Below are 24,675 nucleotides of genomic sequence, written 5' to 3' on the forward strand. Positions count from 1 at the left end.
ATGGAGTCGCCGGAATGGAGATGGTGCAGAGTGCGGTGGACGTGTAGTGCGGCGTGTGGAGAGGTGTATCGGGCGAGAGGAGCTCTCGGCGAGTGAATTGAAAGAGGTGCCAAGGATGGTGAAGCGGCAGTATCGGGTAAGGTTGGATGAGGGATGCAGGGCCCGAAGATGATGGAGTAGTAGTGAACGCGCGCCCGTCAGAAGCAAACCTTGCAGCGTGCAGAGATGGAGGAATCCGAGCTCGCGAGCAACTGCGCCAGAGCGGCTTCCTGGGGAGAGGGCGGGATTAGGACAGAGGCGACCAGCGGCTGATGGCGCGAAGCAGGTGAAGCGGCGAGAGAAGGGGCGGTGGATGGAGGAGATGGGTTGGAGTGGACGTGGACGGGAGTGTCGTGTCGTGTCGTGGAGAGAGGAACAGGAAAGAAGCCGGCGCGACAGAAGACAGAAGCTGCGGGAATTGCGGATTAGCTGCGGAGCGCTAGCCTGAGCCGCCGATCCTCTTGGCTCACGTGACGCAATTAATCAGCGCCCAGACCTGACGCCTGCCCGGGCACTTCACCCGGAACACTGTCCAGCTTCCGGTGTTTGGCTAGGTCCAGTACTTACATCGACTCTCTATTTTCATTTGCAAACGAGACACGTCGGGCACCAACCTTCACTCATCCCTTTCGTCCAACTTGACGCGTCAATTGCAACCCTGTCTAGCCCTCATGGCTTCCAGTCAGGCCGACGAGCTACCAAACATACGGCAGTATGCCTCGGATGCACATCGCTCCCTCCAGCATGCAGTCGAACCGAGGCAATCCGACCTGGAGGCCTTTGAAGCCCGCCTGGATCAGACCGTCCAGGAGCTTCGGGAGCGCGTCCAAGACCAAGAACGCGCCTTGCAAGAGGTATTACAGAGCCGGTTCGACGTCGACGTTTTGCGACTGCTGACCCCAGGCCCAGCTTCGCCAGTCTCGCGCATCGAATGCGCATTTTCGCTCCGGGGATCCTAAAACGCAGCTCCAACAACTGCGGGTCCTGAAGGACGCCTACGACAGCTTGACGTCACTCGAGCCGGACCTGCCCAGCCCATCTTCTGCGCTGCCACCATTGCTCGCAGTGCGCATCACCCAACAGGGCATCAAGGATACCAAAGAGGCTATCCAAGACTCACGGGAGCAACTGGCAAGCACGCAGCGCCAGCTTGAATGCGAAGAGAGCAACCTTCGTGACGCCAATGCCATTACCAAAAGTCTGGAAAGTCGGATCGACCACCTCCAAATCGAAGACTCTCAGACCTCGACGTGGTCTCCATCTCAAGTCGCCCAAGACATGTTGACTGCCGTGCACAAGCGCAAGGAAGCTTATGGATCCGAGACTGACAGGCTCCGAACCGCTCTTGAAAGCTTTACCAATGGCCTGTTGGCGCCCTTGGTAGCGGCCGAAGAGTTGGGAGGACCAATTGTCGGCGATCTCCTGAGTGTTGATGATGAAATGCTGGCGGCTGGCTTTTCTCACCAAGGCAAGCCGAAGCCGTTGAAGCAAGGACAGGGCGTAGAGGACAAGAGGCAAAGGCGCCTCGAGGACGTTTGGGGCATGGGAACCGGGACTGATTCAACGCTGTTGTCCTCGGAAAGAGAGGCAGCCGCTCGTGAAATCCAATATCTCCTCCAGAGTCTCTATGACGCCAGGATTGGCCAGACCAGCGGAGGTGAGTACGTAGTCTTGGAGCGCGATTCCGCAGCAGCGCGTTTCCTCGTCCGGGCCAAGGTCGCGCAGTTGCATCCAAAGGATGCTCGCCGAATGCGCTTGGTCGACTTTGGAAGGGACCTGGAACAGATCAAGTAGAAAAACGCATGTTGCCTTTTAAAATCACTGTGCTCGACCGCAGTCAATGCTGACACAGTGGGTGTCGACTGAAATGAGACCTGGATCTAGCTGCTGGATGGGACAAACGACAGTTCCCTGAGAAGGCGCAACCGTAACAGCGGATGATTGCTCCCTACGTGCAACCGCAGTGCTAGGAACTCTGATTTCTTTTGACACGTCTTCTGCTGCCCGGTGGCCGCTTGGTGAAGGCATCCGCTGCGCTCCTGGTTGGCGAGAGGTCGGTCGGGCTTGGCATCCCTCCGTGGAAAGGTTTAGCCGACGCCCGCACAAGAATATTCGCTAAACGCAACGCCCATCTTCGGCCGCAGACAACGACATCGAAAGCCAACCACGACGCTGCACCAGCAACACAGTCGCCATGGCCAGTGAGTCCAGCCCTTCCGATTTTGCCTGCGCTCAATGCTAAAAGCTCTGCAGAGTCAAAGAACTCGTCTCAGCACAACCAGTCCAAGAAGGCCCACAAGAACGGGTACGCCCTGCCCCGAACCCGCCGCGTTTCCTAGGACGACACCGCGACTCGCCCAAGTTGCACTTGGCAATCGTGCGAAAGCTTTGGAACGAACCGATGGCTGACTCTGGTGGACAAACAGCATCAAGAAGCCTAAGACCCACCGCTACCCTTCGCTCAAGGGCGTCGACCCCAAGTTCAGGAGGAACCACAGGCATGCGCTGCACGGCACCATGAGGGCCCTGGTGCGTACACCCCCGATCCACGACAAGACCCGAACAAGATTCCTGGCGAGAGCGGACCCGCTGACATGACATTGCGACAACACAGAAGGAGGTCAAGGAGGGCAAGCGCGAGTCGGCATAAACGGGGCGCAGGCGATCAGAACACGACGTTTCTTCGGACAAACGGTTATCATGGCACGACGGTCTGAATGACTGGCGTTTCTGAGTTGGTCACACTCGGTGCAGCCTGTTCTGGAAAGAAAAAAATGGAATGGCTTTCGATCCCGAACCGTAGCGATTACCACGATTCCCTTTGCGTGTTCACCCACCCGCCCATCCGGATCCCTTATGCTCCATGTCCCCGGGAATGCGTAAAAGTCGGCGGTCCGGTCTAGTTGAAAGAGGCCTGGAGAGTTTTGAAATTCGTTTCAACGGCATTAGTGTGTACAGCTCCGCGCGCTTCCATGCACGATAGCTGAAGGATTTATCTTCGTGCCAAGATTCACTGCCCTTTTGATACCAAACGTCTGACCTCTTTATGATGAGGCTTGGGCGCATGGACATGGGGCTACATGCCAGAAACATGAATTTTAGTCAAAAGAAGGACAATGAAGAGAGATTTGTTCAGACCGGATATTTCGAATGTGTTGTGTGCTAACGTAATGCCAGCACGTGAGGTCATCTCCGTCACTCTCTACCCGGATCTTGATTGACATGAGGATGGCTCTGCTGTTGCTAGATAGCGCAGGATCCACTTAGCTTCATGCGCTCGTGGATCAGCTTAGCAAACACTTTCGACAGACCACAGCCACAATCAACATGCTGCCCTTACGTCTGCTGGCTTGAATACATTATCACACAGAAACCTAGCTCCAAGCACGTCCAAATTCATGCCCTTTTGAGACAAGCACAACGTATCTAAAATACCCTTCGCTTTCACGCCTAATGGCATTTCCAACATCGGTCGCTGCACATGAGACCTTTCCAGCACAGCGCATCCTTTAGATACACGTATTCATAACGCAATGAGAAGGAACCGCACTCAAGGAATAGCGCCGAGCGCATAAGGGGTTTGCACCAGGATTGTACGGTACTGCGAACAGAGGAAAAGAAACGATGCTGCCGGCGCACCAATCCAATGCACTCCTGCTGGCCTGACTTCAAAACAAGAAGAAGCGACGGCGGAGCTCGTCAGTGACGACATCGAGCGAGAATGCGCCAGGTGACTGTCTTCACTCCAGTCCGGGTCTCTTCAGGTGCGATGTCATTCTCTAGCTTTCCATGCTCGTAAGGTGCTCCAGTCCCCATATATGAAGGCTGCCCATAAGTACTACCCACTGGGAGGGGTACCCGCGAGTACTTTCCGTTGCTTTTCCATCACCTGAAATTTTCAAGTGCGGAGCTTTGAGACTCGTAAGTATGTAATGAAGTGTTCTGACTAGCGCTGCTCATTTGCTCGCGTATATACGCTTCTCTGTTACTCACGCAAGGCTACGTTCGTGCTTCAGGCCGTACTGTCGTTATCACCGCTTGTGCCGCCTCTGTTGTTGAAGTGAAGAAGGAGATCCTGCAGTCGCTTGTGGTCAAGTCTACTTTACGGCTTGCAGCAAAACCGATACACATGCAGTTCACGCGTCCAGAGAATTGCCTCATCCGCTTCATTTTACACTGGCGTTACATGTGGTCCTGCCAAGGTGAATGAGTGCATGAGTAATTGGTTAGACACTGAGGAAGGGGAAGCAAGTCCCAGCCATGCGGCATGGTGGTTCGCGAAGGCCAAAAATTGCGTGATTCGACATACGAAGAGGCGAATGGCGTTGCGAGTGGGACTGGCGCCGTTCGTCGGTATTCACGCCCGTAGATGATGTGGAAGGGGCAAGATGGTGTTTGCATCTTGAAGCAGAGGGCCGTGGTTGTGGTTTTGCTTGATTGCGCGACCAGCTGAGTCGCATGCAGTTTTCTACCCGCACTTCATTTACTTGACCTTGATGCGAGGCTTGAGAATCGATCCTCGCTGGAGTTTTGCTGTTTTCCTCCAACTGCATCATTTCGTTGCAGTGGACCATGACGACGGGAGGCCAGAGTCTTCAGACTTTGAGGAGAAGAATGAGACGAACGTCGGACATTCGAATGATGCCCACCTGCCCTAATAGAGTCCGGGATTTTCTTTCTCGGAAATTCCCTCCTACACGGCAGTATAAGCTGCAAGTACGACATTTCGGCTGAGTCTGGCCGTGGGTGACTGTCAGAAGGGAAGCCACCACTCACTTGTGGAAGTCGCGCTGCGCTCCATCTTCCACCTGCTTCGCCAACACCCACACCCACACCCACTCACCTCGAGCCTTCGGGGCTCTCAGTAGGGCATTCAATCAGCGGGAACCCACGAACGCTCGCTCCTCCGAATTGCAACCCGCCACTTCTCTCGCTCTTTTTGACAACAAGCCCAGCACAATCGCAAAGTCGACAATCGATTCTCCCTCCGGTGACCGCCACGGACTGGTAGCCGCCCGCAACGTCTTCTTGATATCGGAGGCAGTTGCCTCTCAACTCGCTCTGTGCCCTTGTCTTCTTCCTTTGCCAACTTGAGGTGCTCCACAACCAGTCTTCAGCACGCCACCCGCGCACCATCAACACCTTTTCTCCATCTACCACGGCGAAAGGCCGATCCAAACACCATGGCCGACATCCAACAATGGATGCGCAAGACAATGATGCAGCCGACTCGCTCGCGTACGCCCTCCCTGGTACCGCCAACGCCATCCGACCTTCCCCTTCGCAACGCGGTCGACGGGCGGTCGACAACGTCCGCGTTCGACTCCAGCACCCCTATGACATCCGGACTATGGTCAGCTCGAGCAGCAACCGGAGGAGCGGGCCCTCGAAAGAAAATCTCGTCGTACTTTTCGGGCAACCCAATCAACACGGTTAGCAGGGTCAGTAGCATGAGGAGCAGTCCAAGCAGCAAAGCTCCAACCCCCGAGGACGCGTACGCATGGGATTTTGACGACGACGACCTGGGTACTACTGCGATTGGCGGTGGCAGTGGTGATGGCTTGGCCTTGGAGGCGGCGCTCGACGCGATTCACCACACGCTCTGCCAAAACCCGTTCGAGGGCCTACCCGTCGGCATGAACAAGAGTGTACTAGCGCTCGTCGAGTGGTGTCGCAAGACAGCTGTGGAGAAAGAACAGCAGGAAGAGAGAATCGAGGCACTGACGGAGAAACTGCGAGAGACGGAAAAGAGAGAACAAGAAGAAATGGCAGTGTACAAGGCTGAAATCAAGAGGCTGGAGCTTATCATTGCCAACGGTCACAATGGCATGTCAAGGCTGATGGCTTCGAGACAGGACAGTGTGCTGGGACGGAGGGGTAACAGAAGGCGCACTGGTGATGGACAGAGACTTGAAAAGTTGACGGGTGACGGAAGACATCCCCGTGCCAAAACCGAAGGTGACGGTAAGCAAAAAGACGGCAGAACTCTCTCCCCGCCTCAGCAGCGAAGGCACTGGTCTGGCAGCTAACGACCATCATAGCAGGTGCCCCAATTCCCGTCATTTCGCCTTGGAGCAAAGAGGCCTTGCTCTCAAGACATCTGTCACTCATTGGCCCCCGGGAGATTCCGGTGGGCACTCCACCTCAGGGACAAGCTGAAAATCATCTCGGCTCCCATTCGCCACAGTTGGACAATGAACCTGGGCTGGATTCGGAAGGTGATAAACTGCCTCTGAACGATTGATATTGAAGACACTACTGACAATGAGGAAAAGGACGCGACTTTTCAAGGATCAAGGAGATAGCAACGGCCGTTTGCATTCACCGTGGCTTGAAACCAGAAGGCGTACTCCCTAGGCTCGTTGCCTTTTTCGACAATGCAGACGAACGGATCGGGGTAGACAGCAACGAAAGGAAGGCTCCTGACAGCGAGGAAGGGGAGAAACCAAACGCGAAGACTGCAACGCGACCTCCATCTTGGGCGCCCGGAGATGATGCTACAGTCCAGGGTGAGGCGCGGGCGAGTACGGAGTCACAGGATGATGGCGATCGTCGGCGTCGCCCAAGGCAAACATGCGAAGTGTCGCAGACTAGGCGCGGCAGCGTCACTAGCGACCTGTCCATCAGCAGCTCGGAAGAAACGGGAGCAAAGGATGAAGGGCACAGCGTGCGGGCGCCGATCAAGACCAAAATACCCAGTCCCTGTCCGGAGGTTGGTTTTGGGGCACACAGGCGCCAAGGGGACCGCTCGCCGGGAGTCGACAGCGGTAGCCCGACGATGATGGGCCGTCGGCCGGAGAGCAGTTGGAGTAGTGAGATGGTGCCGCTCCTCTCGTCTAGTGTCAGTTCGCACCGGACGGCCTTCCGGCGGAGTAGTGATGGTTTCGACTACTACGGCAGCAGCGGCGCGGCAGCAACGAGGACAGCGGGCCGGCACGCCAACCAGAGGGCGCAAAAGGCAATGGCTGATTCCCGTCCTGCGTCGAAGTCGTTTAGCGGGGGAGGCTATCCTCTAGCAGCAGTGGCAGCGTCTGACACGGTCAAAAGCAAAGCGAGGATTTCGCCGCGGTCGGCGGCTAGGACGACGAGTGGAAGTGGCGGTCACAACAATGTGACTGCGGTGACGAAGCAAAAGGCCAATGTCAAGGAGAACGAGGCGGGCACGACGGGGGCAATTGGCGGCGGCAGTCACAACAGAGGAACAGCAGCAGCAGCAGTGGGATGTGGTGAAAAGAAGAAGATTGCGCGGGCCGAGAGCAGCAGGGATGTGGTGGTGGAGCGCAGGGCTTCTCAGGCCCAGGCGAGCAGCAGCAGCAGAAGGATGGGCCAGCAGCAACGGCGGGAAAAGTAAATTTTGCTGGTGGCGGATTTGACAATTGCATGGGGTGCGTCTAGGCGGCGGGCGCAGTGTGGCATGGGGAAACGCGAGTGAATGCATGCAGGGATGGCGTTGACAGGGCCGAGACGGGTTTGAATTGATGGGGAAATTTTCTGTAGGTCTGTCGGAGTGCCTTGGGCTCTCTGGAAAAATAAAAAAAAATAAAAAAATAAAAAAGGACAGCACGGTTGGCATGATGGCGGCGGGCGGGTTGAAACAGGGCGTTTGATTTGACAGCGAGCGAGTGGCTGTGGTCGGGGCGTTGGTGGACTCGAGTTGCACCAAAGCGTGGTTGGGAATGTGCGATGCAGTAGGTGGCGATCGATCGATTGCGGATGTTTGTCGAAGTCGGTCGGAGAGGGAGAGTGTCTCAGGCTCGCCCAGGTCCGTGTCAGGGCGGGCACGTGAGAAGGTGGTGGTGGTGGTGGTGCAGAACCGAAGGGGAAGAGCAGGCGTTGGCGAAGATAGGTACAGCAGACCTAGGATGGTTGCGCAGGCGGCAGAGGAAACGGCTAGCGGACAGAGATTGCAGGGACAGGGACAGGGACCGGGACAAGGCGAAGGCGAAGGCGAAGGCATGGTGAACGAGTGTAGATAGAAGTAGTTACGCGGCGGGCGGATGGTGTTTGGGCGAAAATGGCGAAAGAGTGACGGATGTGAGGTGGGTTTGTTTGGGGGGGAGCGGTGGGCGTCTTTGGCGACGTCCGTGGGAGCTTGGGCACCTCAGTGTGGGCACGAGCAGCAGCAGCGCAGCGCAGGTCCACAATGACCACACAGCACAGACACAGCGGAGGGACGGGAGTTGCATCATGGCCGAGAGGTGCCGTGCGCTCAAGCGAAGTTACATCGCGCCCGCAAAGAGTCGACGAAGACGGGACCCCCACAAGGAGGAGGACCGGAAGGGAGCACGAAAGCTGTCTGTGGTGGCACGGGGCTAGAGTCAGAGGCCGAGGGTGTCCATCAGTGTCTGTCTTTCTTTGGAGATGTGGCGACGGGGCGACGGTTACCGGTGGCCAGAGTACAAACGCGTCAGCTCCACCTACATGTACATGGAGCCAGTGGAGTGCCGTTCAATCGTGGCGTTTCCCTGAGGTGTCAGGTCGGGTCGGCCGGGGGTCAGCTCACGGGGCGTGGCGCATTACTGCGATGCGATGCCTGTGAGGTGTGAGGTGTGAGGTGTGAGGTGTTGACATGGCCGCCTCAGATTCGGCAGCGCGGGAGCACCAGCCACAATTTGGTTTTTTATTTTCCTTTTTCCCTTTTTCCTTTTTTTTTTTCTTTCGTTGTTCTTCCCTCGTCCCTTGTCGCTTCTCGTTGTCCCAGCCCAGCCCAGCCCAGACTCAGGCTCACAGTCCGCCAGCACCACAGACGCCGTTTTGACGGAGTCCCCCTCCCGTCGATGCAGGGGCAATGGGGCATGAGGGATGGCGCGCCTGCCGACGTCATTGTCATCTCCGCAACTGTCACTGGGCCCACCAGCCCGCCAGCCGCACTGTGTGTCGACAACAACAAAAGAATCGCAAAGCGTCGGCCGGCCGCGGCACAGAGAGAGCGCGTCGTTTGCTAGGCGCGTGTGCATTGGCATTGGCATTGGCTCTGGCTCTGGCTCTGGCTCTGGCTCTGGCTCTGGCTCTGGCTCTGGCTCTGGCTCTGCTCTTAGCGGCGGGATTGAGGGATCAGGGAAGCTCATGTGGCGGCTGTTCCGTTGGAGCCTCCGCTGGGCACACACATGGATCAGGGATCATGCATCCCTCCCCTCTGCTCTCTCACTGCACTGGAGCTGCACACCACCGGCCAAAGCGCCCAAGCACCATAAGCATAAGTCCTGGTGGTGCTCCTCATAAACCCTCGCCGACACCGCCACAGCCTTGCACCAGCCGCGCTAGAAACATCATCACCTACTACCTCCACCTACCTACCTACCTACCTGCCTACCTACCCACCTTGCCTTGCTTCACCTCTCCGCCCACTACTCCTCCTCGACCTGCATGTTCACCTCTTCCTGACTGCGAGCACCGCCCGCGCCCACGAAGAAATGTTTCGCAACCGGTGAGCCGCCCCCTCTTCTCTCGCCTGTCGCTCTGCTGCTGCTGCTGCCGCCGCCTCTGCTTCTGCGCGTCGTCGGCAAGACTTTTTTGTCCTTCACCTTTGTCCTTGCTGTTTTCCGCTAACTCGTCTCTCTCTTCCCGACCCAGGGCCAACAACAAACCAAATGACGAGCTTCTCGCGAGCTTCAAGGCTGCATTCCCTCACCTTGCTGCCACCTCTCGCCCAGGCCAGTCGCCGTCGCAAAACAACACCACCTCTGCGCTGGATCTCGCTCTCCAGTAAGTCGATCGCCCTCGTTTGCACCGCGATTCAGTCGCCCAACGTCATTCTGCGCGCGCGCGCGCGCGCGCATCCCACACCCACCTGATCTTCGCCGTCGTCGGGCCACATTGTGTTCGCGCTCCTCGAATCATCCGTATGCTAATCGCGCCTCTAGTCATGTTGGCGACTCGGACGACTTCAAGGACCAGGATCCCACCCCAAGGGGTCCCGTCGACCAGTGGCGCTTCACCCCCTCGCTGATGGACCCAAACAGCTTCGCCTTTGCCAATTTCGCAAACCAACCCCCAGGATACTACACGCCCACCCCTGGTGGCACAAACACCCTCTACCACAGCCAAGCTGGCGACTTGCACACTCCCGGCTTCAGCATGGGCCTGGGCACTCCACTGTCCATGCCCACCTCCGAGGGTGCCATCCAACCTGGCCAAACCTCGGGCGTCGTCTCCAGCTTCCACCAGCATGCAATTGCGCCCGCTCTCCAATTCCACAATCCCGCCCCCTTTGGCCTGCCGCCCCAAATCTCCCAGGCCCCCTCTCTCGCGCCCCACCACTTTACCCATCAACCAACTCACTTTGAGCCCATGCCCCCGGCTCACAATGAGCCCGTCTTGGACAACATGGCCGACGGCATCGATTCCATGCCCGTCGACGTCGACATGCACGAACGCTCTCCTGTGCCGGCCTTTGACCCCGCCTTTGCTGAGCAAATGCGACAGCAGCCGCCACAACAAAATCTCGAAAAGTAAGCAATTCTCCACCAGGCGGCCTGGACAAAACTGACACAACTCAGCTTTCGCTGGCATGTCACGCTCAACGCGCCGACAGCAATGATCAAGCATGCCGATGAGGTCCCCGTGACGTATCTGAACAAGGGCCAGGCCTACTCCGTCTCCATTGTCGACACTGCACCCGTGCAGTCCATCGCTGGTGGCATGGCCAAGTACCGCACCTACGTCCGCATCTCTTTTGAAGACGAGCAGCAACGCCAACGACCAGCAGCCTGTTGGCAGCTCTGGAAGGAAGGACGTGGCACCAACGAAGCTCACCAACGCGGCGGCCGCTTGCAAGCCGTCGAGTTCGTCGACCCCACCCAAGTCGGAGGAGGTGATGGCGCTTCCAGGCCCAGGATAGAGCTCGAATCGGCATCCTTCGACGGTTTCGCCGTGACCTGGACTCAGGCTGCCAGTGGCGCCGCCGAATGCGCCATTGCCGTCCGCTTTAACTTTTTGTCAACCGACTTTAGCCATTCAAAGGGTGTCAAGGGCATCCCAGTCAGGCTCTGCGCAAAGACGGAGCAAGTCGACACCCAGGCAGCTGGTCTGCCGGATCCCCCCAAGCCCGAAATCTGCTACTGCAAGGTCAAGCTCTTCCGTGACCACGGAGCCGAGAGAAAACTTTCCAACGACGTCACGCACGTCAAAAAGACGATTGACAAGCTCAAGCAGCAGATTGCTCAGGTCGAGTCTGGCATGAAGGATTTCGGCAAGCGGAAGCGCAGCAGCGCCGGCATCAAGTCGGGATCGACCAGCATCGAGCGCCCGGGCAAGGTGCCTAAGCACAAACGCACTTGGTCCATGTCCTCGGCCAGCTCGACCGGAGCTCGACCGCTGGCGGAGGAGGACCTGCACCTCAAGTTGGCGACCCTGCAAGACATGTTTACTTCGACCAGGCCCGCCAGCGTCTTGTACCTCAAGGGCGAGGAGTTGGATGACCCGGATCTCCACCCGGTCCACCTTTCAGGAGACGGTCCTGAGCTGACGAGGGTTGACACTGGCGATTCGACAATGTGGGACAGGCAGAGCGCGCGGACTTCTTCAGTTGTTTCGCCCACGCCAAGCACACAGTCTGTCAACTCGGGAGAACGCCGTGGTTCGACTTTCCACTCGTTTCCGCCACCTTCGCGCATGTCGTCCAACGATTGGCGCAACATGCCTCAAACAGCGACAGGGGACCTCAACTCGTTTTCGGGCCACACCTCCACCCTTGCTATCAAGGTGCAAAGGAAGGCTGGCGACAAAGCCCTCAATGAGTGGATCGACGCCGTCGGTGTCGACTATTCGTATCAATCTCCTCCCGAACGTCTTCTCAAGCCAGGTAAGTTCTCACCAATGTTTGCAAGCCGTTTAGGATCACATGCTTACATGCAGCAGTCGCATGTCTCTACGTTCAGCCTCGAGCTTTTGGTAAGCCCGCCGAGGACGGCTACTACCGCGCCATCTATCTGATGCAGCGGAATCTGCGCGAGCTCGTCAACGCCATCGCCAACAAGTGTCAAGTCGACCCCAACCGCGTCATCCGCGCCGTCCGCATTCTCGAAACGAAACCTTTTCCGATACTTCTGGATGACGAGACGGTCCAGGAGATGCCCGAAGGCCAGGACATGGTGGCTGAGTTCCAGGAGCTCCACACCGAGGCCCCAATGAAACGCGAATGGGACTCTGGACCGTCGGACATTCAAGTCGATGGTGACGTTGGAGCCATTGAGTCGAGCACGACTTCGGGCTACGAACTGCGACTCTACTACTAGCGAAGGCGACAGCACCTTTGCGAAAAGACGAAACGACAAAAGAACAATCTCACGACTCATGACGACGTTTGGTTTTGTATCTGTGTGCTGCAGCGGCGCGGCCGGGGCGTTCCGGTACCTTGACTACCTCCCTGCACGCGCGTGCGCACCATGGCGAGACAGCAGTTTTCTTTGCAACGATACCCCCCACCACTGGTCTGCCTGACTGTCCCTGTACGTTCTGGTAACGACCACTCGTTGTTGTTGTTGTTGTTGTTGTTGTTGCTATTATTATTATTGTAGCTTGTGGCTCATTGCTAGCCTCGGTAGCGCGCGCGCATGCTCACGTACGAGCTTCTCTCATCGGCTTAATTTGTGCAACTATTATATACCTACCTGTATGGGGCCTTTTCTCTTCTTGCCTGTCCCTTTTTTTTTCCTTTTTTTTTTTTTTTTTTTTCCTACTTTCTTTCTTCACAATCGACATTTGTCAAGCTGTCTGTTATCTGCATGGTGGGAGAGATGGACCGCGTTTAATCTTTTCACAACGCGTGTCGTTTGTCGGTCGTTGTTGTATTGGGAAACTTTTGGTACATGTGTATTTCCCCTTTTCCTTCTCCGCATAGCTTCGTTTCTTCCGACCTTCTTCTGTCCCCGAGTTCAAGATACCCACTTTTGCTTGGCCTGGACTTGTTTGGCCCCAAATAGTCGTCTCCTTGGTCTCGTCGAATCCCTTGCGACACAACCACTGCCACCTCTTGCTGCGGTGCACAGTTGCGGCCCAGGTGCCGAGGCTTGGTGGGAATTGGAAAAATGAAATGGCACACCTGACTGCAGCTCACACGCCGGCTCCCCATACAAGTTGACATGTGTAATGCTTGTACCCACGTACGTAAGAGAAGTGGAAGGCGAGCTGGATCTGCCTCGTAAGAGAAACCAGAGGGCTTTGTGCCGTGAACTTTTTCGGACACGCAGTGACGTCAATTGCGGAACAACAAAAGTCCTCCCGAGGAACATGATGGAACCTTTTGCGACGCGTGACCGGCGCTCAGGTCGTCCCGGTCAGGTCCCGTCGGTGAGGTCGACGAAACGAGACGAGACGCAGAAAAATGAGAACAGAAGCTGAGACTGGCAGAGATTGCCTGCTGACCCCTGCGCTGCACGACCTGGCCCTCACCTGGCCGACGACCGCACCTCAAGCCCGCATCGACCACTCTGCTGCTCCCACCCAGACGGCCGGCCGTCGATCCAATTCCTCCAGGCCCTCCGGCAATCCACCACACCTTCACCATCGCCATCACCATCACCACCACTCTTGGGTGCCCGCACCGCACTCGCAGTACTGTTTCTCCCGGACATTCTCCTGGCCTTGGAACTGGAAACTACCTGCCTGCGCGCCGCTGACGACCTGTTCCCTCGGCGTTTCATGTGCCAGCTGCCAGACATTCATCTCCCAGAACGACAGACTGATGAACCAAGGGCTCTTCCTGTCTTTGCATTGATTCGGCTGACCGACCGACGACGTGTCCGTCCGGCCCCTTTGCGATCATTGCATCACCTCCCCCCCGCCCAACCGTTGACCGGCTGCACCGACCACCGCCCATCGCTCATCATCCTTCGCTCACCCGCTCTCTTCACCGCGTCCGTGAGATCATCTTTCCTTCGCATCAACAACGTGCAAGCGAAAAAGTGGGCTCCGTGTCCTTCCCGACGGCGACCGCACCGCGTTCCGATTTGCGCCGGCGGGCGGGCGAAATCCGCCACCACCGCCAGCATCCCAAATGGTTGGCTGTGTGTGGAGCGAGCGAGAGAGGGTGAAGGAGACGTGTGGCCGTGCAACTACGCATACTAACCGCCCCGGACATGGGAGCGCAACCAAGCCCAATCGCGCCAACACGACCGGTTCTAGCGGCCGGCTCATCTCCTGTGACGGAAACTCGCTCTCACTTTTGCGCGTCTTCCAATGAAATCGCGATCGCGTCGTCGTGTTTGTTCGCCAAACTGCCAACGAGTCCAGCAGAGTCTAGACCAGGTCCCCACGTCTAACTAGCCTTGGGGCGGTGCGGCGGTATTGCTTCAATCACGATCCTTCTTCCGCGGACCGCAGTGGTGCCGCTCAGTTTCTTCGCGATTGCGATGAGATGAAGCTGGACCTGGCACCGGCGCTCTCGTGGCTCGGAGGAGTGCGCGGCTGATTGGGATTCCTCTGCGCCGTCGATTTCTTTTGCACGTCTCGATCTCTCGTCGTCAAACGTCGTTGGCCACAATCCATGTACATGCGCCGAGCCTGCATGCTCCTCCGCCTCATCAAGAAAGAGGAAACGAAAGCGGAAAGCTGAGGGCTGCGTGGTGTGAGAGGTGTGGCGCATCGCCGCGCTTCCTTGTCCTTGGCTTCTCTCGCGACCGCTTCCGCAACCGCTCGCTTCCACCTTTCCGCCTGACATGTATCTGTATGCCGGGCCTGCGTGTTGGAGGTCGGGTGGCACAAACAAGCGACCCCTCGCCAGCCGGCCAGCCAACCACTCGCATAAGCGCAACCATCCCTCGACCTGACCGTCCCACGGCGCCGTCTTCTCCACCTCAGTCCAGTCACCTGGGCACCGGGCCGGCTTGCATGCATACATGCATGCACGTAGTTCCAGCTCCATCTCCAGCAGCAGCAGACGCGACGCCGGCAGCAGCAAGTGGAGAGAGAGAAAGGAATCGAAGCACGTAGCAAGTTACCGCTTATGGACGCCGTTAGCCTTCTCGCTGTCTGGCATAGATTATTTTCTACTCTACCGTAGGCGAGCTGCTGCTGCTGCTGCCGCCAAACGGTTGTGCGACGCACTTTGCAAAGCACAGCCGAAGGAGCTTGACGCTGTTGCGGGTGCGTCAGCGGCAGCTGATTGATTGACGGACGGCCAGACGAACGAAAGAAGTGTGGCGGGAGCTTCCCCCTCCCCCCTGTCACATCTACATTCCCCTTCATTCGCTGCCGCAAGAGGCAGCTGACTGTGGCGTCTCTTGTCCCCCTCTTCCTCTTCTTCCGCGGCCATTGTTATCGATGACACGCCGTTTTGGGCCGTTGTGGTGCAATGCGTCGCGTGTCAAAGGGTTGCGACAAGGGGGGTCGCGAATCCATCCACGCTGTCAGCCATTGCTCACGCATCAGGCAAACGCCGAGCCCAGCCTCGTCTGCTCTGCTGTCCTTTCTCGTCGCGCGCGCTCTCTTGTCCATCCAATTCGTCCAGTGCCATCTGATTGTGGACGTTCTTGCTGTTCTGATTGACTTGGTAGTGCTGACGACCTTGATCGCTTTTCCCCCTCACTTACCCAAGCCGGAAGGAAGCTTGGGGCAGCGGGGACATGCATCTCGACGACAACGAGGACGATGATGTGATTGCCAGGCAGTCGGTTGAGTGAGTGGGCTGGGCTGGTAGGCTGCTGGCTGACCCTCTTCCCCACCATTATTCTCAAACTTTCTTTGGCTGCTGTGCCACAGCCCACACAAACGACCAGTCCATGACATCCATTGATAGGCTGGCCGATCACTTGTGAGTCTGCCACGGGCGGGTATCCGGATCAATGGCTTGCTTGCTTGCTTGCTCACTGCCACGCCCTATCCACATACACACCCGCCACATAAGCGACGTCTCAACACATCATCACCATGTCGAGTCGGGTCGAGTCCGCCGCCACAGATGCGGTGCGCGCGCAGTGTTGTGCCGTCGCCACATCATCGCCACACTCGTCGCCACATCGACCGCACATCACCACCTCCAAATCCCCATCTCCACCTGCCAAATCAAGCAAGTGGGATGGACGAGCCAGGAGCTACCTGACTCCAGAAGCTAGTGCTAGGACTAGGCCCCCGCGTTCTGGTCCCGTTGATTGGCCAAGGGGTTGGTGGGCTGTCGCTGCGTGGCTGGTGGCTGTGGTGGCTGTGGTGGCTGCATATCCCAATCTTTTCGCTCGTGGTACCAACCTCGCCGTTGGAGCAGCTTTTCGATTTGTGGCGTTTTCGTTTTCTTTTTTTTTTTTTTTTTTCGCCATTGTTGGTGCTCCGCCGTTGGGTTGTTGGCAGATGATGCCGGATGAGCACGCCACTAACTACTGCTGCTGAGTTGCTGCTAGCTAACTTGGCTGCGTCTTGTCTTTCCCTTCTCCTTTTTGCCCTTTTGTTGTCCCGTTCCCTCAATTCGTCCACGCCAATTGGATCTAAGCTATGTGGAGACATGACGCCTTCGGCATCTCTCCTACCTAGGTACATACCGAATGAGCCTAGACTGGATTGTAACGGATCAGAAGAGCCACAGGGTCAAGGGACTGGATGACGAGGGAAAGAACGAGAGCGGGGAGAGGGGCAGCCGCTGCACGCAACGCTCGAAACGCGACGCATGAACACGGGCCACGACACCACCACAGCACAGCACAGCACAGCCCAAGGAGCCACAGAGATAGTCAAGGTAGGTAGCCAAGCGGCCTCGTCTGACCACCACCACCACCACCACCACCTTCTCCATCATCGAACGTCGAGTGGAGTACAAAAAGTCAGCAACTAGCCTTCAGCCCATTTTGGACGGGCTAGGCTCAGCTGGGCTAGACCAACAAATGTGGGATGGATGGATGGATGGATGTGGAGGGGAAGCATAAGGTGTGGCTGGGCTTTCCTTCCTAGTACTGCTGTAGGTATGCTGGCTAGGTCAGCAAGCGGTCCCGGGAGAAGCCACAGCCACAGCCGCTTTTAGTGCAGGCCGGCGGCCGTTTTGTTTGGGCTTGATGACAAGACGACGGCGGAAGACGTCGGGCGAGACTGACTAGTGGATGGTAGGGGGGAAAAACAACAACAGATCCACGGGCACACGACGGATCCCCAGCCTTTTCCACACTTCGTCCGTCGCTCGTGACAGCCGAGGCAAGACGCGCGCGCGCGCACGGCACGGGGAGGCAGCTGCTGCAGCATGGTGGCAGCGCCTCGTGGATGGAAAGGACCATCGACGTTGGGGCGTCTGGACGCGCGCTCTGTCTTGATCCATCTTGTGGTGCTCGCTCATGGTCTGTCTGTCATGCTCTATCAGGCAACGGCACTGTCCACCATGAGCATAACTTTCTTCGCAGATTCTCAACAGCTTCAAGTCGGCGCAGCCCATCATCTCACTCACAACCTCACCTAGCCCGACCAAGGCCCGTCCGTCTCCCGCGCGGGTCTAGTGTGTGGTGCGAGGGAGGAGCCAGCCATCCCGCCAGGAGGCCGTCGTCGGTCAGCATCATGAGCATCCTTCACGCCACCCCGACCAATTCCAGGAAGGAGGTGATGTTTTTGTGGCAATGGTGCTGCTGTGTGGCATATAGCATGTGTGTGTGCCAACAGTCCGCCATCATTGATGCTGCCGCTTCTAACTTTCGAAACGAGCGCTGACGGTGTCACTGCGGCACGCATTCACAAATGAAGGCCTCGTCACGGCGCGGTGGCAGAGTGTGTCTGCGGGCTTGCCATCGCTCTACATGATGGAAAGTAACCTGCCCACCCAATTTGTGCGCAGTTTGTAGGTAAGCCAGTGACTCACTCCGTGCCTAAGTCGTTGCCACGCGAATGCTATCACCGCAGCATCTCTAGGTTGGGCAAACGCACTGTCGACATCCGCTTTTGCTGCAAACGCCATGTTGAAAGCGAACCCCTTGTCAGAGGGCGGCAGGAGGGGACTCGACGATAAGCATGTGTCAGTGCTGCTCTGACATTGTTCTCCCTTTTCAGCCACAGCCACAGACAGCCTCGACGACGGCTGCTGCTGCTGCTGCTGCGTTTCTAGTCATCCGTTCGACGTGCCCGCGGAAATGTTTTGCCGCCGTGCGTTGTTGTCGTGGTGGTGGTCATCGTCGGTGTCATGTCCGCGATGACGATAGATGGAATGAAGGCACGAGAAGGGAAAACTTTGTTTCCGCTCTCACACCATCACCGAATCCACCACCCTCGTCGCGATGACGGTGCCATGATGAAAGAAGAGCGAGGGCAAGACCAAAGAAAAAAGAAAGGAAAGAAAGAAAAAAATTCACATCAGTGCCGCCGCATAAGACCCGCCGCCACACCGCCGCCGGCGTCATGGATGCGCTATAGGGCGTTGGGAAAATGGGGAACCGCTGGTGGATACCTACCACATGTACAAGCTCCAGGCGTGCCATCCATCACGACTAGCAGTTTAAGGCGTACCCTCGGCAGTGGTTAGTGGGGATGGCGTATGCGTGGTGGTCGTGTGTGGCGCAAAACAGCACAGGCATGGCGGCCAGCAATGATAGAGGTGGGGAAAGGGACGGCAGAGGCATACACAAGAAGAGAGGTTGGGCGAAAAAGAAAAAGGAAGAAAGGGTCATTCGTTGACGACGGAGAAAGAGGGATTACTCGCTGAGAGCCGGCCACGACGGCGCGCCCCGCGACGCACTAAAGCATGCTGCGCACCGCCACCACTGCGCAGGTCATCAATATGAGCGCGCGGTATAGTACAGTACAGGCGTCGTTCGGTCGTCGAGGGGACCGTGGCGGCGCATGTGGATAAGTCGTGGTGTTTTGTGTGCGCGTAATACACATGTGCTTGCGTATGGTCCCGTTGCCGGATCAGGTCTGTCTTGTATGCCGTGCCTCGGGATAGGTCCAGGTACCGTACCGTACTGTCCCATACCGGCGCACTGCATGTTGCGCTCTCCACACATGCCGAACGGCAGGCTCCTCGAGCTCCAGGCCTCGAGCGTCGAGTTGCGTCGCACGCCCCTCACTCCGAGGCGTGGCTCATCTTAGCGTTAGTTGCGGAGTCATCGCAATCTTTGCTTGACCAGTGGGCGGTGTTTTGGAAACAGTAGTGCGAAGTCAAGGGCGCAACATGCAGTGCCTGTACGAAGCAAGTCCCGCGTCTCGCGAGGACTCGACATCGATCGAGCCGATCCGCGTATCCCGGCCGCGGTAATGGGTGAGCGGGCTTTCGCTGCGTCTCCTTCTTGCTTCTCCATTCCAATTGGCGTCACCGCTCATGCTGGATATCATGATGAGAGCAATAATGAGCTGAATGAACAGCGCATCAGTCATCTTATTATGCTTCTCGCGCCTTAATTCGTCCAGTCCCTGTCCCCACTGGGCGGGCCCACCAGAGGGGTGCTCCTATTGCCACGAATCAAAGCAGAGCCATGCAGAGTCACGGCGATCGTTGTGGCGGTGTCGCGGTCATGTTGTCTCCGGGAGGTTTTGGTGTTCCTGCAGCTGGGGAAGGACGGACGGCGGGACGGACGGCGGCATTGGTTGGGACTTGAAGTGGTGGCCTGAAGTGACGAGGGGACCTGAGTCTGTGGTCCCCCTCTTGAGTGACGGCATAGGTTGCTCTACGGGCGCCAGCACAAACGGTGGTTGTGGGACTGAGACAATTCATCTGCCACCACTGTCAGCCGTCGACATCATTGCTAGGTCCAGCTGAACTGGACGTCTCCGAGGTTTCGGCTTTCGTGCGGTTTGGGTCTTTGGGTCTAATGGCGTCCGTCTATCCGTGCTTGCCGTCGGGTTACCGGAACAGCGGCCAGGGGGTGTATACAGATGGTGTGGTGGGCGACTCTCGAGTTTCCTTTTTGCTCATCTCAGTCCTCGATCTTGAGCCATCGATTTCGAGTTCAGAATAGCAGGACAAGCTGGAAGCAAGCATATGGCTTCAGGTCGAGACGCAAATAATACTTTCATTAGCAAGAATACAACAAGCCCAAGTTTGTTGCCAAGTGCCCTTACAGCCACTTCCGACTTGTTCAATTTTTTCACATTCTCCCCATGCTCTTCTTCAACCTCAAAGTTTAGCTTTGATGCCGAGGCCTCCTTCGCCTGCCTCTTCAACCACGACAGCAATACCTTCTCCTTCAGCTTGCAATTCCACCTCTTGGCAGTCCTCAATCCCAACGCCATTTGCAAACTGCACAACCACAAAGTCGACGTCGCCCCCGCCCAGAACCACCATCGGCGCGTGCCAGGTCCCTGCCCCATATGTCACTGCCTGGTCTCCTCGCGCGACAAACGCACGCAGTTGGCTCAAGTCGGGGAGGCCTAGGCCCTTTGGCCGCAGTTTTGGGCGTCCTGCAAGTTTGCCTTTCGTAGCGGAGGGCGGGGGCGGGGCCGCTTCATTGGTAAATGGCGAGGGCCGCGCGCGAGAGAATATGTCGCGTATTGAGCGGCGGCGACGCGGCGGTGGCAGCGGAAATGGAGGCGGGCGCTTCTGATTTGCGCTGCGAGCTGCGGAAAGAGTGGGGGCGACGATGACAAGGTAGTAGGTCTGAGAAGGGGTTGCGGCAGCGCCAGAGCTCTCAGGCGAGAGTCCAAGCGGGATGAAGGTTTGAGAGGTATACGGGTGTCGCTCGAGGATCGTGGTGTCGAAGAGCTGTTGCTGCGAGCTCGGGTTGCTGCTGCTCGATGCGGTCCGCAGTCTCCGCGGCGAGCAAACAAACATGTTCATGACGGCGGCTCCAGGCTTGCGACTCGGCGACATGTGGTAAAAGTTCGTCATGTGCGTGACATCGAGATACTTGAGGGCCGTGCCTTGGTTGGCTTTGACGGTCTCGAGGTCTGGTCGTTGCGAGCCCAGCCGGATGGGGTTCTCAATGACGGTACCGAAAGGTTCAAAGACTGACTGAGTCAGCGGCTCGACGGGCACACGCCTGGATGGCGCCGATATTGGGACAGGCATTTTGGCGTTGCAGAGATGGTGGAGTGGTCGAGGTTGAAGCAGGTGTGGTTGTTAAACAAGGAGTGGGGTCGGGATGGCGGGGCAACTAGGGTACCGTTTGATCTGCAGATAAGACCGAGCCTCATTCAACTTCTATTTATCACTCGTCAATCATTGTGAGGATTCATTGAAAGCACCATGGTTTGTGTCAAGGAGCACTGTGTCAATGGTCTCTACAGCCTCTGATAATGCCCTCAATAATGATGGCTCATGATTTCAAGTTCAACGAAAGATTGGCACCTTCAACAAAAATGCACTGCATTCCATTGCATTGACGGCGCAGAAGCAAAAGGTAAGTCTTCCAAGTTTAGTTCAAGCTCAATGCGATCTTTGAAATTCCTGTCTGAAAAGACTGAGGCTTTTGACAAATGGGACTCTCCAGACCGTAAGAGTTTTTGAAAGGACCGATGACTTTCTGAATGCTTCTGGATAGTCGCCAACGAGCAGCTCCTATTTCCTGGATTGAGAAACCTTCATCTTGAAAACACTCCTCTCAACTTACGAAAGCCCAGCACGCGAAAGAGGATCCAACCATCATTTTGCAACGTGATCCTCGGAGCATGGGAGTCACGACAATAGGTGACAGCTTTCCAAATTCTACAACTAGAAATCCTCGCGACATTGGGCTCGTCTTCTACGAAATACGTCAAATTTGTTGATGACCCTACAGCTCCCGCCTCTGTAGGACCGAACTTGCCCTTTGCGTTCAGAAAATTGGATCTCGCAGCAGAACTGCCCCATTGGCGGCGTACACCGCTACATCTGCACTTACTGCAGGCGTCTTTAAGTTTTCTCGAGTCCCCAATCCTTTTCTTCAGCACTTTCTCACCCGAGTTTGGATTAATATGAAAGGTTACCCAAACGACCACCAAAGGACGTGAGCAGGCATCCGCAAAGCAGCACAGGACGAGCCTGGCCGTTACCCATTGCAAAATTCTGTAATTCGATTATGTGTGGCAGCAAGCAAGACCGAGATCTAATGCAACATCTCGTGGTTCTCACAACGCACATCGAATACGAGCAACATCTAGGCGCTTCGAAAAAGTGCAAGCAAAGGGAGTCTTAGATTTGTGAAGACAGTGATGAATGAAGGCGACAAAGCCACAAGGGAACTTCTCATTTGCTACCACCTGTCGCGTGGATGCAACTGCCGTTGGTCAATATTGGAAACTTCCACCATCCTGACTGCAAATGGAGTACATGCGATCAGATTTCCACTCATAAATTCTTCATTGAACTCCGTATCGTCAACATCCTGTCAAAATCGCAAAGCTTTTAGACACCTGGAACTTCAAAATCAATATGGTCTCAAATCAATAAAGCGTGCGTTTGATCACGGTAGACCAACAACATGTCTCTTCCCAAAACCATGACACTGAGCTGAAAAGGCCATGACCTACATCTTCCAAGGAGAGATTGTGGATCGGTGATGTCGCAGCAGCTGTTTATGATTTAGTTGATAAGATGCCGCGGGCAATGGTGACAGTATGAGGCCTTCAACTTTATTTAGCAGCAACGCTTAGAAGCCCCGTAAGATCAGAGAGGAAACTGCATTCTGCTTGCTCCGAAGTTGTCTCAGACTTCGAAAACGAGGTATCTTCTACTGCTTTCGTGGAAATTTCATGAGTAACACTACCACACATTCACTTTCATAATGAAGTCCTCGCCTATGGTAGAAGCGTAAATCTACAGCTATAGAGCCAGTAGTTTCTTTTGACTTTGTGCGAATTTGCTCCGCAAAACACTCTGGGAGAGGTTGTTTGGTGTTTTTTCACACGATCAGGTGAATTGGATTGCAAGCTTGGACTCACAACCACCTCCTGTTCCGCTGCACCAGACAGGGGTAAGGAAAAGAGCTTGTGTCCGGCTCAGAAAAGGCACCTCTACAGTCGTTGATGATGCTGCTTTAGCGGAACTTTGAACCCATTTTTTTCAAACTCCTTCTCCCGCAATGACGGCTTTGGCAACACAAAAGAGAGAGACTGAGCGCACCTGCAGACTGCTACTCCGGAGCTGGCACTTCCTGTGTAGAACTTCTTTCTATCGCTTGTTCTAAGTGCACACAGTGGTGCCTGCAGCAAAAAGACATGGACAGGAGTCTCAGCTGAAAATATCTACATTTGTTGCTTCTATGTTGACATTGTGATACGCTTAGTTGGTGTGTATACTGTACTGATTAGATGTGGTCTATAACTTTAGTTTCTTAAGTTTTTCCCCTTATGATACTTCTATCTAAACTCTCAGCTTTCCTGCGTGACTCTACTGGGTGTCCTGTGAGAAAATTATCTTGTGAACAAATGAGCCTGCCTAAGCTTAAGGGGCAAGAGCCAAGCTTGAGTCTTTCTGGCAGGGTTGGAGCAAGAAAGGAACTTGGGCAGCGTGTTCGTGGCAAATCACCTTCTCAGGTAGCTCCTTCCATGGTCGAATTAAACATCAATGGTTTTCCGTCAAAAGCCACGCTCCAGTTCTTTTCTGAAGTAAGCAAGTAAGTTGCCGCGCCCTCCTTTGTACTGCCATTAAGATGTGCGTCGAGAAATGTAGTATTAAGTGAGTATGTCGCATACCTGCAATGCAGTAAGGATATGAAATGCTTCGTGCAGCTTTGTTGAAAGACTGTGGATGACAAACGAAGATAGAACACTCGCACGAGCCTGGCCAGAGCAAAGGAGATGGGAGAGATTCGACAACTTGATGAATTGAAAAGCCGGGACGTTCCAATGGCCTTTCCATCCTCCAGCACTTTCGAGCTTGATCTCGACCACGCGTCCGTCCTTCAGTTTCACTCAACAGGATAGCAAGGGTGTTGCTTTTCATCTCGACTTGTGCCAGGGTAAACCAATTTCAGTGCATCTGGTGGAAATTCCATGACTGTTCATGAGGGGCACTTTGGATGCCCCGAGGCGCAGTTCACCTCTTCGCCGACAAGAGACAGCATAAACAACTCGAACATGGCAATATCCATACAGCACAAACCCTGCCCCAGCATTTCTCAATACGCACCATCACCACCTCCTCCAAAACTCCACAGCCCCCATCGGTGCCGCCGCCAAGATCGCCACAATTCGTCCCGACTGCCCCCCGCCGCTGCCCTCGATACATCCCGTACGCGCCAGTCCTTAGACCGGTCTCCTTGGCTTTCTAGGCACTCCGCGCGTCGTTCGATTCACCGCTTGGCGCAGGCCACGCGTGCAACGGAAGGTTGGCAGCGGAGCGGGGAATAAACTAAGCTAGGCAGTGAGGGACGCGGGGGACGGGACAAGCAACGCATGTTGGACGGCGCCGGCGCCAAGGGAGGGACAAGAACACGAAGGAGATTGGGATAGATAAGGATGGCGGGGTAGGGGAATGGGGATGGAGTAGATGGTGGCATGATTGATGCGCGGCGGGAGAAGGCGCGGTGGAGGCTGTGTTGGTCGCGCCCAGGCTAAGCTGGGCAGAAGTGAACCAGCCAAGTGAGTCGAGCGTGTCAGTAGGAGGGACTCCCGTATCTGCTGGTCAATCGTCTGGAGATGGAGGGTAGAGAGCGGACATTGCAACAGCTTCGAAGAGAGACTGATACAGTCGGGGCGAAAGCGTTGGTGCACGAGCGATGACCATCTGACCAGGACATGTCACTGAAGCAGACCGCTAGCATCAACCCAACAACCCGCAAGAAAGACGAATGAGGTGGTGCGACGAGGACCAAGGCTAAGCTC

At 56.0% G+C, this 24,675-nt stretch overlaps 6 protein-coding genes across 6 annotated transcripts; 3 read left to right on the forward strand and 3 right to left on the reverse strand.

Annotated features, from left to right (window-relative positions):
- Nucleotides 1-583: 583 nt before the first annotated feature.
- Nucleotides 584-1,979, forward strand: J3D65DRAFT_616121 (uncharacterized protein). Its single transcript, XM_066799413.1, has 2 exons — nucleotides 584-893; nucleotides 949-1,979. Exons 1-2 carry the CDS (start codon nucleotides 711-713, stop codon nucleotides 1,831-1,833), a joined length of 1,068 nt encoding a protein of 355 aa, XP_066657612.1. The 5' UTR covers nucleotides 584-710; the 3' UTR covers nucleotides 1,834-1,979.
- A 128-nt stretch (nucleotides 1,980-2,107) lies between these two features.
- Nucleotides 2,108-3,179, forward strand: J3D65DRAFT_616123 (60S ribosomal protein eL29). The gene is made up of 4 exons (XM_066799414.1): nucleotides 2,108-2,240; nucleotides 2,293-2,344; nucleotides 2,466-2,568; nucleotides 2,654-3,179. The coding sequence occupies exons 1-4, from the start codon at nucleotides 2,234-2,236 to the stop codon at nucleotides 2,687-2,689; spliced, it is 198 nt and encodes a 65-aa protein (XP_066657613.1). The 5' UTR covers nucleotides 2,108-2,233; the 3' UTR covers nucleotides 2,690-3,179.
- Nucleotides 3,180-9,280: 6,101 nt separating this feature from the next.
- Nucleotides 9,281-12,714, forward strand: J3D65DRAFT_616132 (CP2 transcription factor family protein-like protein). Its single transcript, XM_066799415.1, has 5 exons — nucleotides 9,281-9,466; nucleotides 9,613-9,744; nucleotides 9,903-10,490; nucleotides 10,539-11,842; nucleotides 11,899-12,714. Exons 1-5 carry the CDS (start codon nucleotides 9,453-9,455, stop codon nucleotides 12,273-12,275), a joined length of 2,415 nt encoding a protein of 804 aa, XP_066657614.1. The 5' UTR covers nucleotides 9,281-9,452; the 3' UTR covers nucleotides 12,276-12,714.
- A 1,524-nt stretch (nucleotides 12,715-14,238) lies between these two features.
- Nucleotides 14,239-15,393, reverse strand: J3D65DRAFT_248171 (uncharacterized protein). Its single transcript, XM_066794783.1, has one exon. The coding sequence runs from the start codon at nucleotides 15,223-15,225 to the stop codon at nucleotides 14,371-14,373; it is 855 nt and encodes a 284-aa protein (XP_066657615.1). The 5' UTR covers nucleotides 15,226-15,393; the 3' UTR covers nucleotides 14,239-14,370.
- Nucleotides 15,394-17,954: 2,561 nt separating this feature from the next.
- On the reverse strand, nucleotides 17,955-18,386 carry J3D65DRAFT_616149 (uncharacterized protein). Its single transcript, XM_066799416.1, has one exon. The coding sequence runs from the start codon at nucleotides 18,336-18,338 to the stop codon at nucleotides 18,120-18,122; it is 219 nt and encodes a 72-aa protein (XP_066657616.1). The 5' UTR covers nucleotides 18,339-18,386; the 3' UTR covers nucleotides 17,955-18,119.
- Nucleotides 18,387-19,926: 1,540 nt separating this feature from the next.
- Nucleotides 19,927-21,080, reverse strand: J3D65DRAFT_616154 (ureidoglycolate hydrolase). Its single transcript, XM_066799417.1, has one exon. It carries the CDS (start codon nucleotides 20,939-20,941, stop codon nucleotides 20,051-20,053), a length of 891 nt encoding a protein of 296 aa, XP_066657617.1. The 5' UTR covers nucleotides 20,942-21,080; the 3' UTR covers nucleotides 19,927-20,050.
- Nucleotides 21,081-24,675: the final 3,595 nt, after the last annotated feature.

The sequence above is a fragment of the Phyllosticta citribraziliensis genome, assembly GCF_038025025.1.
Source record: "Phyllosticta citribraziliensis strain CPC 17464 chromosome Unknown J3D65scaffold_3, whole genome shotgun sequence".
Classification (NCBI taxonomy): Eukaryota; Fungi; Ascomycota; class Dothideomycetes; order Botryosphaeriales; family Phyllostictaceae; genus Phyllosticta; species Phyllosticta citribraziliensis.

Bases quoted from the DNA above. Each gene is read 5' to 3' on its own strand.
- J3D65DRAFT_616121 (XM_066799413.1), top strand. From the start codon at position 711: ATGGCTTCCAGTCAGGCCGACGAGCTACCAAACATACGGCAGTATGCC. The intron at 894-948 runs GTATTACAGAGC...CCCCAGGCCCAG, and splicing joins AAGAACGCGCCTTGCAAGAG to CTTCGCCAGTCTCGCGCATC.
- J3D65DRAFT_616123 (XM_066799414.1), top strand. The intron at 2,345-2,465 runs GTACGCCCTGCC...GTGGACAAACAG, and splicing joins AAGAAGGCCCACAAGAACGG to CATCAAGAAGCCTAAGACCC. The intron at 2,569-2,653 runs GTGCGTACACCC...GCGACAACACAG, and splicing joins ACGGCACCATGAGGGCCCTG to AAGGAGGTCAAGGAGGGCAA.
- J3D65DRAFT_616132 (XM_066799415.1), top strand. The intron at 9,745-9,902 runs GTAAGTCGATCG...TCGCGCCTCTAG, and splicing joins GCGCTGGATCTCGCTCTCCA to TCATGTTGGCGACTCGGACG. The intron at 11,843-11,898 runs GTAAGTTCTCAC...TACATGCAGCAG, and splicing joins CGAACGTCTTCTCAAGCCAG to TCGCATGTCTCTACGTTCAG.
- J3D65DRAFT_248171 (XM_066794783.1), bottom strand. From the start codon at position 15,225: ATGAAGGGGAATGTAGATGTGACAGGGGGGAGGGGGAAGCTCCCGCCA.
- J3D65DRAFT_616149 (XM_066799416.1), bottom strand. From the start codon at position 18,338: ATGACGCCGGCGGCGGTGTGGCGGCGGGTCTTATGCGGCGGCACTGAT.
- J3D65DRAFT_616154 (XM_066799417.1), bottom strand. From the start codon at position 20,941: ATGCCTGTCCCAATATCGGCGCCATCCAGGCGTGTGCCCGTCGAGCCG.